Consider the following 16,708-nt stretch of genomic DNA (forward strand, 5'->3'; position numbering starts at 1 on the left):
ATGACAGATGCTGGCGAGGATGCGGAGAAAGGGGAACCCTCCTACACTGTTGGTGGGAATGCAAGCTGGTGCAGCCACTCTGGAAAACAGCATGGAGGTTCCTCAAAATGTTGAAAATAGAACTGCCCTATGACCCAGCAATTGCACTATTGGGTATTTACCCTAAAGATACAAATGTAGTGATCCAAAGGGGCACATGCACCTGAATGTTTATAGCAGCAATGTCCACAATAGCCAAACTATGGAAAGAACCTAGATGTCCATCAACAGATGAATGGATCAAGAAGATGTGGTATATATACACAATGGAATACTATGCAGCCATCAAAAGAAATGAAATCTTGCCATTTGCAACAACATGGATGGAACTAGAGCGTATCATGCTTAGCGAAATAAGTCAAGCAGAGAAAGACAACTATCATATGATCTCCCTGATATGAGGAAGTGGTGATGCAACATGGAGGCTTAAGTGGGTAGAAGAAGAATAAATGAAACAAGATGGGATTGGGAGGGAGACAAACCATAAGTGACTCTTAATCTCACAAAACAAACTGAGGGTTGCCGGGGGGAGGGGGTTTGAGAGAAGGGGGTGGGATTATGGACATTGGGGAGGGTATGTGCTTTGGTGAGTGCTGTGAAGTGTGTAAACCTGGTGATTCACAGACCTGTACCCCTGGGGATAAAAATATATGTTTATAAAAAATAAAAAATTTAAAAAAAAAAAAAGAATAGCTGAGCTGAGCTATGCCATTTATGGATGGCTTATTATCATGCAAATTCACTCACTAGACCGGTGAGTCATATTAGCCAATCTAAAGAATAAATAAATTGCATTGAAAGCGCTTAGGTGATATTTATTTTCTACTAGAAGATGGCCACATTTTTAGAGGACGACTATTAATATTAGAAATCAGAAGAAAGTAGAAATGTTAATTAAAAGCTTAGAAAAGGAGACTCCTGAGGAAGTGTTAAGGAACAAGTTATATAGGAAAAGAAGGGCTAAGAAGACACAAATTTGGATATAAGCATGTGTAGAATTATTAAATGAATAAAAACAAAACTAAATCTAATAGAGGGAAATATGAAACTTAGAAACATTATCATTGATTTTTTTCCTCTTTGGCTTTCTTTTTTTCTTTTAGTATTTGTGACCAGGTTGCATTATACTTAAATACGGTAAAATATTCTGAATCATTCTCCCAAAAGAATCATGTTTCAAGTAATAACTGTAGTAGGAGGGTGATTATTGTTGAGGGTTAATGTGTCACTGTGGTTATTGCATATTTGGTTTGGTTTTTGGCTCAGTTCCCCAGACTCTCCAGTCTTCACTTTATTAAAAAAACGTTTCTCCCTTAAAAAAAAAAAAAAAAAAAAGAAAGAAAGAAAGAAATGGGCAGAAGACATGAACAGACATTTCTCCAAAGAAGACATACAGATGGTCAACAGACACACTAAAAAATGTTCAACATTACTCATCATCTGGGAAATGCAAATGAAAACCACAGTGAGCTATCACCTCACACCTGCCAAATGGCCAAAACCAACAACAAAAGAAACAAGAGGTTTTGGCAAGAATGTGGAGGAGAAAGGAGCTCTTATGCACTGTTGGAATGCAAACTGGTGCAGCCACTGTGGAAAACAATATGGACGTTCCTCAAAAAATTAAAAATAGAATTGCTATATGATCCACTACTGAGTATTTACCCCCCAAATAGAAAAACACTAATTTATGGGCTACCTGAGTGGCTCCGTTGGTTAAGAGTCTGGCTCATGATTTTGGCTCAGGTCATAATCTCTGGTTGTGGGATCGACCCCTACATTGGGCTCTGCACTAAGCACAGAGTCTGCTCGTGATTCCTTCTCCCTCTTCCTCTGTCCCTATTTACAGTAGCCAAATTATGGAGTCAGCCCAAGTGTCCACTGATAGATGAATGGATAAAGAAAATGTGATATATATATAGATATATATATCTATATATATATAATGGAATATTATTCAGTCATTAAAAAAAAACGAAATCTTGCCATTTGCAACAACATGGATGGATCTAGAGGGTATAATTCTAACTGAAATAAGTCAGAGAAAGACAAATACCATATGACTTCACTTATATGTGGAATTTAAGAAACAAAACATATGAATAAAGAAAAAGAGACAAACCAAAAAACAGACTCTTAGCTATAGAAAACAAACTGATGGTTATCAGAAGGGAGGTGGGTGGGGGGAATGGGTGAAATAGGTGATGGGGATTAAGAGTACACTTATCATGATGAGTGGTGAGTAATGTACAGAATCGTACCTGGATGGCTCAGTTGTCAAGCGTCTGTCTTCGGCTCAGGTCATGTTCCTAGGGTCCTGAGATCGAGCCTGGGGCTCCCTGCTCAGCGGGAGACCTGCTTCTTCCTCTCCCTCTGCCCTTGCTTGTGTTCCCTCTCTCGCTGTGTCTCTCTCTGCCAAATAAATAAATAATATATTTTTTAAAAAAAAGAATTGTTGTATACACTATATTGTAGACCTGAAACTAATATAATGCTGTATGTTAATTATACTGGAATTAAAATAAAATAAAGACAGCAAATTTAAAAGAAAAAAACTGAATTAAGAAAATAGTCTTGTCTTTGCAACATGCTTAAAAATGTTGGTATTATGGGCATAGGACCACCTTATACTCTCTTTTCTATTTGATATTTAGGGTGAAAAGTTAAGTGTTCAATGAAATTGATGAAAACAGACCCTATCACTATTACTCTATTTAGAGCTCATTCAACAAATTAACACACATAGCAATGGTATTTTGGAAGAAATGAAGCTTAAGCTATTACTGTAAAGGTAACTATTACATGACTAAGGAAAGCTCCCTTTATCTTTCTAAGAGAAACTTTCCTGTGCTTTACTACAAGGGAAGGATAGTATCAGAACACTACATCTTTCTCAATTAATTCCTGGAAACCAGTTCCTCACAATCCTGGTTACATATAAGAATCATTCAGAAAGCTTTTTAAAAATACAGGTTTTTCCGGGTCTGATGAATCAGAACCTCTGGGGGAGGAGGTTTTAGGAGGAGCGCCTGAAACTTTCCCCCAAATAAGTCTGATGCACGTCAGAATTGATACGCAGGAACTAGATTCTAGAAGGAGAGAAATTTTCCTGGCATCTAAATCTGTAACCTCTCTGAAGGAAGAGGCAGAGAATGGGACAAAATCTGGGAACTGGGGAAGGTGCTGAGATAAGTCTGCCTACATTTTTACCTTAAATAAATGTTGACAGATGCTTGATGGGAGGCCTGAAAGTGTTGGCAATGAGCCTCCATGGTTGTAATACAGTGAAGCATGTCCAGAGTAGCACTTACCCCTTTTAAAGTGGTGAGAAGGGGTGCCTGGGTGGCTTAGTCAGTTAAGCTTCTGACTCTGTTTTTGGCTCAGGTCATGATCTTAAGGTCGTGAGACTGAGCCCTAGGTCAGGCTCCATGCTTAGCACCATTTGTGCTTGTCTCTCTCTCTCTGGTGCCCCCCACCCCAAATAAATAAATAAAATCTAAAAAAAAAAAAAAAGTGGTAAGAAGTCTGAAGACCACTATCTACAGACTTGAAGACCACTATCTACATGTCTCTTCTGTGCTAGTTTGGTTTTAAGATGAGAGGCCTCAATAAAGTCTAAAAGGACTATCAAACTTGTGCTCTCATCTCTACCTACTTTTTCAGGTATATTTCATGTTCCTATACCTTCTGCCCATGTCTCCAATCTAGCAAACTCTTCCATGTCTCTGAAATGTCACATATTTACATTCTGTCCCATCACCTGAAAAATTTATCTTCCCTCCCAACCCACTTCTCTTCTTGTCACCTCCATCTTCCTTCCTCTTTTCTCTCCTCTCTCTAATTAATCCCAAATTACTCTTTAAAGCTTATTTCAAATGGAGCCTTCCTCTCCACAGTTGAAATCAGATGTCAGGTCCCTCTTTTAATTTCTCATCTCACTCTTTAATTTTTCTCTGCAGTACTTCCCAGAGTGTGGTGTTACAGTTATTTATGGCACTCTGTTTAATGTCTGCCCCCTGCCCCCATATTTAAATCCTGGTTTTCTAAGAGTTGGGCCTGGCTCCCTGTTGCTCAAACCTATTAAGAGCCTTTCTCCTAGAATGGGTTCAAACACTATCTGTTGAATGGATGAAGTAAATGAGAGAGACTATTTTAAATCATGCCTTTTCCCCTCCTTCCATGCCAGAAAACTCTTTCATTCACCCATTCATTAGAATTTTTGAATTCCTCCAATGTGCCAGTGTTTGTGAGAATTAAATGATAAATCAGTCCTTGAGGTCCATAGAGTTGAGTTGAGAGTAAAAGGGAATTTACATACCTGGTATATGTGTCTTCAAGGAAAACCATAGACTTTGTTAGTAGGCTCCAATTTCAGTCCTCCACAGTTGTCAAAGGAAAGATGCTGTCCATGTGAGAAGAGTGGGGGGCCCTCATGGGAAGCTGGGTGACCTCCTGAGTAGGCTGGATTTGAATCTTTCATTTTACATCACAGCACTTGGATTGAAAGTATCTAACGTGTCTGTTCAGCAGCTGCCTCAACTGTAAAACCGTCAGTTTCCCAGTGGTCAAGGAACACCGTCTTCACGGAAAATGTTTTTAACAGACTACTGTAGGTTCTCTAACACTAAGATGATGTCCAGATGGGAAATAGATGTTCAGCATCACTAGCCATTAGGGAAATGCATGTTAAATCCACAGGGAGATATCACTACACAGCTACCAGAATAGCTAAAATAAAAAATGACAACACCCAGTGCTAGGGTGGATGTGGGGAAACTGAATCACTCCTACAGTACCAGTGCGAATGTGAATTGGCAGAACCATTCTGGAAAACAGTTGGACAGTTTCTTAAAAACAAAACAAAACAGAGCAGCTAACCCTAGGACCTAGCAGTTGGAGTCCTGGGCGTTTAGCCCAGAGAGGTGAAGACCAATGGTGGCACAAAAACCTGTACACAGCTGTTTCCAGCAGCTTTATTAGTGACAGCCCAAGCCTGCGGATAATCCAGAACCCTTTCAGCAGGTGGTGAAGCAAACTGTGATACGCTATTACCCTGGCATACTACTACGAGACACAAAGAAATGAACCACAAGCACCTGCAGCAAGCCAGGTGCCTCCTGTTATGCTGAACGGACAAAAGCAAATCACAAAAATTTTACATACTCTATGATCCCATCTGTATACCATTCTTGAAATGGCAAAATTGTACACACGGAGAAGAGATTTGTGACTGCCAGGGATTAAAGAGGTCATGGAAGTGGGAGGAAGTTTGTGTGGTGTTAAAAGGAAGGATCCTTGTGGTGATAGAAGTGTCTGGAAGTCTCTATCTGTAATAAATTGGTGTAATTTCTCTGTCTTCTTTCTTATAGCCTCACATAAATGTATAGTTATTTCAAACTAAAGAGGTTTACTTTTAAAAAATCAAAACATGCTGGCCAAACTGGGAAACAAGTATGTCAGTTTGGCAGTTATGACATGAGCCTTAGATCCGTGATGTCATAATGTCAGTGATCTCAGGCTACTGTGGAATCCTGAGGCTTCAGGCATTTTACAGTACTCTGCCAAGAGCTGTAGACTCACTCGATTTTCAGTCCCGAGAACTGAAGACAAAACGATGTTCACGTCAATCAGAAAGCCATTCGAACTCATAGGTGGTCTTTCAAGGCTTCACCGCACAAGGTAGTCTTTTGATATTACTCTTTTTGAGCCTCAAACAGACTGATGGTAACAGGAAGTGTTGTTCTCTTTAGTTTCTTCTAATACTTGTAAACTAATGACTAACTTCAGCACCAGCTTCATGAAAAGCTACTCAGGTTCCTAAGATTTAGTGCTGCTGAGCTGAAGAGAGCAGGCGTTGCAGTCTTGGGGGGAGACACTTTCTTGGCTCCACGAGACAGAATTTTCCCAGGTCTATGAAAATATCTGTCCTATTTATGAAAGGATTTTTGTGTTCTGTTCAATTGATTTGTTTTACCTGTTATGACCAGAAAGTCCTATCAGAGCTTAGAGCTCAGCCAAGTAATAGCTAAACAAACTCTTGTGTTCAGAAACTTTTTGGTGTTTCCAGTATTCTTGTCGAACTTTGAGAATTTTTCCCCCAAATGTGAATATTGATTTGGATAATACCGGGTTCAATTTCCAGAATCTTCAGTTGTCTTCATTTTTATCTTAACATGAAAGCAAGTTGTAATTAATCCTTCACAAACACCATATCATTTTGTTTTATATTAGGCCACAAATTGTCCTTTTCGTCGTTGTTGTGGTTTATTTGCCTTCTTGTAATACACTTTACCTCTTGGTTCTCCCCTTCCTAACAGCTTATGGTTAGCTTTGCTGCTTTCTCTACCCCACCTCTAAGTGTTGGCCTGCCCAAGGTCTTTGTCCATGAAACTGTTCCCCATCTGCATCAATTCCCCAAGTGACCTCATCTCTCTCTCTCTCTTTTAAGATTTGTTTATTTATTTTAGAAAGAGTGAATGTATGTGAGAGAGAGAGAGCAGGAGCAGAGGAGTGGGGTAGGGGGGAGGCAGAAGCTGAGCAGTGACCCTGTTGCAGGACTCAATCCCCGGACCTGGGATCCTGACCTGAGCCGAAGGCACACACTTAACCAACTAAGCCACCCAGGCGCCCCCACCTCACCTCCTTCAACAGGTTTCTATAACTCAGTAATCCCTGAATGTGAGCTCTGGTGCCCTGTTTTGGGGGTGGAGACTAAATTTTAGTGCTGTGTGAACCTTGACATTTAGCATACAACTCTATTGTATATTAAACTAGTGCTGCTCTGTGGTCTTTGATGGGTTGCAGGAAGGTCTCTTCTGTTGAGGTGGACACCCACAGTGAAAGCGTTACATCATCTGAGGCTGCCGCCGGTTCCCTGCTTATTATCCACAGCCCCGTGGAGCTCAAGAGAGGCTGGAGGAGGCAGAAGCGGTACCTCTTCTTGTTCAGCGATGTGTTGCTGATCTCTAACACCAAGTATGTATGCTATGCTACGTGCTCTTGTGAGGATCACGAAGTTACATTTCCATGAACCCTTATCATAGGAAGACATGACATTTTTTTCTTTTGTTTTTTGCCAGTGTTTGGATCCTTCATTCATTAAACAAGTGCCTATGGAGGTCTTATTTTATGCCATGCCCGCCCTACAGAGAATACAATTGAGAATGTGACAGGTGTCTCTTGCCAGGGACTTATCGACAAGTGATAAAAATAAAAAGAGGGAATTGTAGATAGTGATTAGTGCTTCTGATAGAACGTAGACTGGGGGGAGAAGATGGGAATGTAGCAGGGGTAGTCTAGGAGGACCTCTCTGAGGTGGTAGAACTAGATGAGAAGCAGCCACATTGGTAGACAAGGTGCCTGAACCTTCAAGGCTGAGGGACCGGCAGGTGCAGTCTGACCCCTTGGAGGGAGGGGGGCTCAGGGAAGGGTGATCTGACTAGGGCTGAAAGCGTGGGGCATGCAATCAGATGTGATATGTACTCAGGGGTCCAGTCTCATAGAGTCTTCACAGGAAATATTTTGCAGAAGAATTTTTAACTAGGGGACTGACCAAATTTGATTTATAGCTCAAGCAAATTTTTCTGACAGTTGGTAGATGATGGATGGATGCGTAAACAAGAGTGCAAGCAGGGAAACTGGTTAGGGGGGCGGTAGTCTGATGGCTGCTCTCAAGGGCTCCATCGTGGGAGTGCAGTAAAATCAAGGAGGCAGCAGACAGATTTGGAACATATGCTAGAGATAGAACCGACTGTGCGCGCTTTCCTTTTAGTCCTGAACACAAATGGAGCTAATACTCAGCCTGGAACCTGATGATTGCTCAGTAAATATCTGAAGGCAGGTAGATGGGAGTTCATCTGTTTCCTTGCTCCATCTCTGTTTCCATTCTGTCTCTGATGTCACAAAACATCATGTCCATTATGTCTCTGATGTCACAAAACATCATGAAAGCCGAAGAATATTCCAACAAACCAAATACCAAGAAGCTTGTTGGTCACTAGAAAAAAACTAACCCCCCGCTTTTTTTTTTTTTTTTTTTTTTTGCCGCTTTTACCCAGCTCCCAGTTATGCCCTACCAGAGGCAAGACATGCAAGCACTAATGTGGCAAAATGCTATACTCAATCTGAGTGATGTAAATGATAATTTACCAGGGGCTTACTACACGTCAGGTTTTGTACCAAGAACTTCATGTACCCAATCTTGTCCAACCTTATAACTACCCTGTCAGATGGGATTATTTTTGTTTTAGAGAAGACCTTGATACTCAAAGGTCTAAAGGTTTTTCCCAGGGCACCATATTAGTAATTAGTAGAGTCTACATTTGAAATTAGGTCCATTTATTTCAAAGCACAGGCTTTTATTCAACATGTGGTGCTTTTTCTAGTCTTTCTATTTTTCTGAAATTCTTTGAACATTCCACGAACACCTAGATTTTCTTTCATCATTGAACTCTTTGAAATCAAGATTTATGTTGAGAAAACAAATAACTCCAATCTGTTTGGTACCTGGTAAGAGGTCAGAATGCTTAATGAACTGAAAAATGAAGTGTAGCTGTCCAAAAAAAAAAAAAAAAACCCAAAAAACAAACAAACAAAAAAATCAGAGGCAAAGATAGGAATAGTAAAATATATTTGAGATGAGTGAAATTGCCTACAGATGTAGCCTTGGAGGTGGCGATGCCATGAGGAGGACAGAGAGAAGACTGTCCAGGTCCTGGCATGCAGCCCATATGAAGCACTCTCTTCCTCCTTAGAGGGCCAAGTCATTATTTTTAAAAATGCAGGCTAGTTATCATTCTCTTTGTATAACCAAGGTGAGTATGGGAGGCTAAAATGTGCAGGATGCACATTGGGGCCACATGAGGAGCATTACAGATACCTCGTGTAACTTCCTCTCCACCCACTGGCTGCAGAAATGAAAATGGGGGTGGAGGAAGTCTCAGGAACAGGCCTGTCATCCAGGCAAGAACACGCTCTTCCTGCCACTCCGTGATGTACTCTTCCATGTTCAGTCCAAGAGATATGCTAACAAATAGCAAACTCCTTTCCTGCTCCTTGGGACCTTGCAGACCCCTCACATTCGATTTGTAAGGGGAACATGTTCTCTTTTACTTTGTTTTTTATCTTTGTAATGATTACAGTATGTATGGAAAGGAGAAGACTTCTCTTTTCTTACTGGAGACATTTATTGTCCTGAATACTGCTTATCTCTCATTGGGTTTTACAGAGCCTATGGTGTTCTGCTAAAAACTTTATATAAAGACAAATTTATATATAAAAAAATTTTATATAAACATTTTTTATATAAAAAAATTTATATAAAGTGTTCTTTCTCCACAAGAGATCTGCATCCTTTTAAAAGCTGAAATTTTATTTTGGTTGGTTCACTATTACAAAAGAAGTGGAACATTTTTCTTCTTCCACATACTGCTTTTGATATAGATTTTTGTGTCTACTCATGGGTTTTTATGATGTGACAAAATCTACATCAGTGTATTTAATAATGTTCTTTTTAAAGAGCTTCAGCTCCTGAAAGGTATCTTATATACTTTTTACATCCATTAGGAATATTAGAAAATGTAAGTGATCTGAGACACTTGAATTTGATTTATAAAATCAAGACCCTTGGTACAGAGAGAACACAGATTTTTGAAAGTCCAAGTTCAGGACACCATTGGGGTCAGGTTCTGGTGAGAGCTGTGTTTCTGCTTACACACGGCTGCCCTCACGCCTGTGTCTGGGCCATTTCCTCAGTGCCTGCATGTACATGCGCACAGAGATATCTCTCCCTCTTCTGACAAGGGCACCAATCCTACTGGATTAGGACCTTACCTCGATGACTCCTCTTACACTTAGTTACCTCTTAAAAACTCTCTCTCCAAACATCATCATATTGGCAAAGACGGTTTTAGGATAAGAATGCGGGCGAGCAGTGGGGAAGGGGACACAATTCTGTCCATCGCAGTAACGAGCGGTACTTCATGCTGCTGCGGTGTACAAGTTTTTTCACAATTTTTATAAAAGGACTATGAGATCATTCCAATAGTAAATATATGGGCATATTTATGATCACTGTTAATATGAAAAAATATATATTTTTTCCTAGAGGGAAACAACTAAAAAGAAGTAACACCTGCAATAATAAACTGATTTCATTGCTATCATGCTTTGCTCTTAGTTGGAGGATTTTGTTATGCCCTGAATTGATCTGTTCAAATTAGTAATCTGATTTGGTGCCTAGTTTTTCCAGTTAGCCATAAGAAGGGGGTGGGTGACCCGGCTTCCATTTTACCTCAGCTCACTTCAGGCTTCAGCGGGAAACTCTCTCATCTTTAGGTTGATTCTATAGAAATTAACACGAGTTGGCTAAGTATTTGACTAATTGCTACCTGTTTATTCAGTCAAAATTAGTGAATTTAGTTTGTGTGTAGTAATAAAGAGAATTAAGTGTTTGTTTCTTCACAAAGAAATTTTATTTCTCTACTTGTACAAGATGTCAATAGTAGTGAAAATTAGGACTTTTTCATTTTTTTTCACATGACTTTAGAAATTTCTCAAGAATTGAAGTTAGATGGAATCTTCCTTAAACTTTTGATATTCATTAAAATACTAAATAAGTTATTTTTCAAATAAAATTATTACTTTTTTAAAGAATAGCATTGCTTGATAAATATTAAAATATTATTACTAGTAGAGGCCCATGAAGAATTTACATAAAGGAAGGGACTGAACTTAGTTCTTTAGACATCACATTCCTCATATTTAGTTATTGAAGAATGTAAAATGAGACAAAAAATGAAATTTTTTAGGTCAAAAGTTGAAAATGACTATTAACTCAATATCAATGAAATTACAAAGAATTACTTACAGAATATACCGTGCTCTCTACTCCCAATATCTGTAAGACAACACTCGTATCTTAGAACAGAAAGAATCTCCTTAGACTCCTGTAAATTTCCATAGCATGCTGAGGCTTCCCTTCCAGCATAAAGGTTGAGGTAGCAGAAAGCAAGAATGATATCCATCATGTAAATAAAAATATAATAAAGGACTATTTTTAAAAGTAAAAACTTCAGTTCTCCTCCTCTTCCTTCTGCTCGAGTCAGTTTACACTAGATTTATACTTTCTAATTTTTACGGAGTTAATCTAGTTGGGTCAGTGATCGAGAGTGAAGAAACACAGTAAGACCCTAGAAGAATCCATTGAAGTGTAAAACTTCAATTGTATAAAGCAATTCAATTGTTGTAATACATTTTAAATATTTCCAAGAAAGCAACTAGCTTTGTTAATACAATGTCTTGAGATTTATTCTCTTATTCCCCAGATAAATCCCAGGAGCAAGCTTGATGGCTCTGGGGACCGAAGTGAGGCTGAGGGTAGGAAAGATGAGAAGGGTACTTCATGGAACCATATAGGCCAGCACCACAGAGGCCAAGTGGTTACAAACATGGGCTAATGAGTTAGGCTGTCAGGGTTCAAACCCTGTCTCTTGCTTTTGGCAATCTATTTAACCTTTCTGTAAGTTTCCTTATTTGTAAAATGGAGCTAATAGAGTCCACCTAGTGTTGTTGCTTGGGGATTAAATTTTTAATATTCGTATTTATAAAATACTTAGAACAGTGCTTGATATATGGTAAGTGGTCCAAATGTTATAGGAAAGTAGAAACCATGTTCTGGGCTTTGGGTTAACTCCTTGGTTTGGAGTTGATAATCTTAGGGCTTTCTTGAACTCAGGACAGAATTGCTGAAATGGCTTTTTCCAGGTGAATGTATTTGGAAGTTTCCACATAGTACCTTAGGTGTCTATATCTACATTAGAAAAAAAAAAAACCCTGTAAAAACCAACAGATACATGTCTATCTTTCCCATTGGCCATATATTTTTAGCTTGACACTGCCTTTGGAGTTATTATCTAGAATAAGGATTTTATCTGATAGTCAGATACCTGATAATTTAGATCTATTGTGTCATAAGCTTTGACTCTAAATTATCCTTCAAGTGGGCTTCCGGCAAAATTATTTTTATTTCATACATCCCATTGGAGAGTTTTAGCTTTAATTGTTCCATGAATCAGTGAAGTCATAGGGATTTTTGCACATGAGGTGTCTTTGATCTCATTTTAGTTTAGTGTTTCCATGTGTGTTTCTGAACAGTAAGGAATTCCAGAGTGGTGTGTCCCAAGTTCCCTAGGCATTCCTCACAGGGCTTATAACTATTTAATTCTCAAGCCCACCTGAGAGTTAAAGTTGTGAATTAACCAACTTAATCAATATGGTGGCTTTCATGTTAGAGGTCAAAGAAGATTAGGCAGAAATTATAAAAAAGCAATTTCACCACTGACTCCTCAGAGAAATGGGAAGTATCCATCACTCACATATAAGACCTCCTGACCACTGATCTAGGATTGACTGATTAATGGACTGATGATTTTTAAATTGGCCTCAATCTAAGCTAACAGATTTTAGCCAAAATCTGTGGGAAAATGATATGGACAAAATTTTAAGAAAGGGAAATAGAAAGTAACCTATGCTTTAAAGGCTAGGAAAAAAAAATTTTTTTAATTAAGGTTGAAAGTAACTTTTAAATCCTTCTGATCCAAGTTTATTTTTTGTTTTCAGTTTCTCTCTCTCTTTAAAGATTTATTTATTTAGAGAGTGTGAGCATTAGCAGGGGGAGGGGCAGAAGGAGAGAGGAAACAGACTCCCTACTGAGAGGGGAGACTTACAGGGGAGCTCAGTCTCAAGACCCTGAGATCACCACGTGAACTGAAACCAAGAGCTGGACACTTAACCGAATGAGCCACCCAGGCACTCACCTGGTTTGTCTCTCTTAAGAAAAAAATTGTATTAGTCTTTTTAGAAATCATGTATCAGGTACCTTTGTTAGCCCCTCAAATACTTTTTGAAGTAAGCAAATCATAAATGAATAATTCACTATAATAATAACCATAAAAATATATATAATAAGCAACAAACCTACAGTAATAAGTGAATTAATGGTTTTCTTAAAAAGCTCTAAAAGATACAGTCTTTACTCAGCACTCAACATTCAGAAAAATGTCTACATGCTGCCATTCAAGGAAGTATTTTCAGGACCTTCCTAGGCCAGACCTTGCTCAACATGCACTTTGTAAACCCCATGTTACCATTTGCTGTGCTGTGGACAGAGGGTGATAGCAACGAGGGAGGCATGCTTTGCCCTGGAGCAGTGAGAACTGGTCTCTTATGAGCACAGCTGCTCCCATAACATTTATGAAATAAACTAACAGAGGTCTTGCTTGGGTATCTTTCTAGGTACGAAAAAAACTTCAAGATAGAAAATAAAATACCACTGAATACCATGTGGACTGCCAACTGTATGGACAAAGAGGGACATGCCAATGTCCACACTGAAAGGTCCTTTGTCATGGGCTGGTCCACAGAAAACTTTGTGGCCACCTTTGGGTAAGACCTACCACTTTGTCTTGTATTTACATGGGTTAAAAAGAAAAACATTTTAATTTGATTGTATATCAAAGCCAGTGACACACTTTTTGACCTCCTATAATGACACTTGTTTGCTTGTACTTTCCCCAAAAATGTGAGCAAGTAGATAACATAGAGTGGAAACTATTGGAGTAATTTCCTTTGGTTTTGGTCAGTGGTTTCCAAAATGGGCTCTAGGAGCCACTTGAGGAGTTGGGTGTTCCAGATATGTGGAAGGAGAATCAAGAGAGTGATGTTCTAGATCCCCTCTCCAATATCCTGCCTCCTAATTCCCAGGAGGTATCTGTGTTTCTAAATCACTGGCATATTTTTCTTGAGCAAGTACTATTAAAGAGTCCAATTAAATTTGAAAAATTGCTTTTATACTCCCAAGTTCATTCCTTTAAAAGTAGTACATAAGTAGGCAAATAAATTAATCATGTCAATGAATAGGAGGTGGCCTGAATTGCTGTGTACCGATTATCTTTTTTTTTTTTTTTTTTTTTTTGTACCAGTTATCTTAGCTGGTGTCTCTAGAGAGGTGAGCATCTAAATCAAAAGTATAATTCCACTGGGTAGAGGTTAGTTGTGCTAGACACATTCTTAAATGGACATGAAGAGACATGAGGATCAGGGAATGTGGTGCTGTACCCTGGACATGCTGAGCAGACACTCCTGGGTTTACAGGGGTCATGCAACACTTATATCTGCTGTTTGAAACAACCACACCCAAATGGAAAGAAACCGTTTCAATTGGAAATGTAAAGAGCCTTTGACAGGGGAGTTTCCAAGAAACTTCTTTTCCCTAATGAGGAGGAAAATGTGGAAGCCAGGTTTATATATGTTATAAAGCTAAAAAGCTGTGTTAACATAGAGAAAACATTTCTAACACCACCTGGCGCCTAGATTTGCTATTTGTTTATTACTGTTCTGGTGGGTATGGCTAACTAGAAGCTGTGTCCATACACAAAGGCAGGCTGGGACCCTAAAATGGTGATGGCGGGGGGGTGGTGGTGAGGGGAGCAGTGCTACTGGGAGAAGTATGAAATGTGTCAGCCACTGTGGACGGTTTGGTGGTTCCTCAGTAAGTTAAAAAGAGTTACCAAATGATCCAGCAACGCCACCTCCAGATATATACCCAAGAGAAACATACGTCCAAACAACACAGATGTTTATAGCAGCACTGTTGACAATACCCACCCACCCACCCCGCCCCAAAAAAGGTGGAAACAACCCAAGTGTTTCTCAACAAACACACAAAATGTGTTGTACAGGAGCTAGGAACAGGAAGGAAGGGAGAGTGATGGCTTCATGGACACGGGTTCACTTTTGGGTGATAAAAATGTTCAGACATGGAACGACAGTCACAATGGTTGAACAAAATTGTGAATGTACTAAAGGGCATTAGTGGTCAATTTTATTTTGTGTAATTTACCACAATACAAAATGCTAGTAAGTGATAAAGCCATGTATGGAGGAGACTTCAAACAGTCACAATTTTGGCTATTAAATGCTGTGAAAACTTCAGCAGAGAAAATACTAATCTGCAATAGTTTAGTCCTGGCTGCATTGTTCTTGCTCAGAGGATCACATATGTTTTCTAGGAACTAATTTAACATATTACAATCAGTTATGTGTATAAAGAAATAAAAATATTACAGGTGTTTGTTCCTAAAAGATATTCTTGTTTCTGGGCCAGGGTAGTTTCATCCAAATGCCAAATTTCTTATGTATGATTTAATTTGAATAATAACATGAATAACACTAGCAGCTGCAGGAACACTCTGGGGTATAATTAACCCTTTTCCTCTTCTGGAAACTGAAGATCAGAGCGATTAAGCAATGTGCCTGCCCATGGTCACATAGCTTGCATCACCTAGTCACAATTAAGTGTTCATATTTGAACCCAAATTTTCTTCCACTTTAGGATCCACTTCCAATGGCTTTAATACCTCTCATAAAAGACTGGATTCCCTCAAAAGCCCAGCCATGAGGAGAGGATGATTTAACACATGCATCCTCATCCTTCTCAACAGGCTGCTGATATAAAAATATATACATATACATATATATATATATATTTTATTTTTTCTGGAAAGGTGACCTTATTTTGTTAGTATAAATATTGTATATATCTTAATTTTTTCCCCATTTTTTTTAAATTGCAGCTCTTCGGAAATAAAGGAAAAATGGCATTCTTTCCTTCAAAGGTATTTTGTCACTATACATAGTATAAATCTTTAACCCATGACAAAAGAATAAATCTCTTCAAAGCAGTGCCCCCACACTATGCTCCCTCTCCTGAGTAGGAATTGTTAGACTACCCTCAAATAATTTCTTCTTTAGATGCACCCTGGCTGCTACTGCAAATAATCCACCCTTATTTACATGCATATATTGCTTATTTTTAATGAAATTCTGGTTATCACTCTCATCTTGCCCTTCTCTCTGACCCAGTGATTGGAGCTAACATCATTCTCAAAACATATATTGGATTTTGTTAAGTGCAGCTTACTCTCCTGAGTGATGCTCAAAGCAACTGCTCATTCCTACCCTTGAGGGTGCTGGCCCTCCCGTCTTGGCAGGAAAGCTCTGAGGACTGGATGGGCTACTCAGATCTCACAGGACAAGAGCAACCTGTTGTTTTCTGAGTCTTATTTTCCTGAAATAGTATTGCATGCTTTCTTCCAACCCATAATTTGATTTTGCTGAGTTTATTTATATGAATTTAAAAATAACAGAGTATGTTGAAAATTTTAGCCACGTAGATCGATTTGAAAGTAAGCTAATAGCTAATTCATCCTCCTCTATTTTGGGTTATCATTGAATTTGATTAGGTACATCAATCTAGCCAAAGAGAAGGACGAACCAGAATGCATTCCTCTAAAAATCTTCACTGAGAACATCAAGAACTGTGCCTCTGTAAGTGTTTTTAAGACCAAAAATTAAATTCCATGTTCCTGATTCAGATAAAATGAAAGAGATAGAGAGAGCGGTGGACATAGATGGGGGGAGGGGGAGATGGGTACGTAAGAAAAAGAGAGCAAAAGATAAGAAGAGAGAATTTAGAAAAGTATCATTTTTCCCATCCACAGGTATACTTAAAAAGTGAATCCTAGGTCATATGACACGAGAGGAACCCATGCTGCAGTACTTAAGCATGGAAGGAGTATTGCATGTTAAATGTCCATAATATTTCTCTGGA

At 38.9% G+C, this 16,708-nt stretch overlaps 1 protein-coding gene across 1 annotated transcript in view; it reads left to right on the forward strand.

Annotated features, from left to right (window-relative positions):
* The first annotated feature begins 5,581 nt into the window (after positions 1-5,581).
* LOC131819541 (rho GTPase-activating protein 20-like) overlaps positions 5,582-16,708 on the forward strand; it is a 30,315-nt gene continuing 19,188 nt past the window's right edge. The window contains exons 1-5 of the mRNA XM_059154727.1: positions 5,582-5,718; positions 6,844-7,014; positions 13,333-13,482; positions 15,672-15,713; positions 16,341-16,425. Of these exons, the coding sequence (XP_059010710.1) occupies positions 5,654-5,718; positions 6,844-7,014; positions 13,333-13,482; positions 15,672-15,713; positions 16,341-16,425 (513 nt within the window). The 5' untranslated portion in view covers positions 5,582-5,653. The remainder of the gene's footprint in view (positions 5,719-6,843; positions 7,015-13,332; positions 13,483-15,671; positions 15,714-16,340; positions 16,426-16,708) is intronic.

Source organism: Mustela lutreola, chromosome 1 (assembly GCF_030435805.1).
Source record: "Mustela lutreola isolate mMusLut2 chromosome 1, mMusLut2.pri, whole genome shotgun sequence".
Taxonomy (NCBI): domain Eukaryota; kingdom Metazoa; phylum Chordata; class Mammalia; order Carnivora; family Mustelidae; genus Mustela; species Mustela lutreola.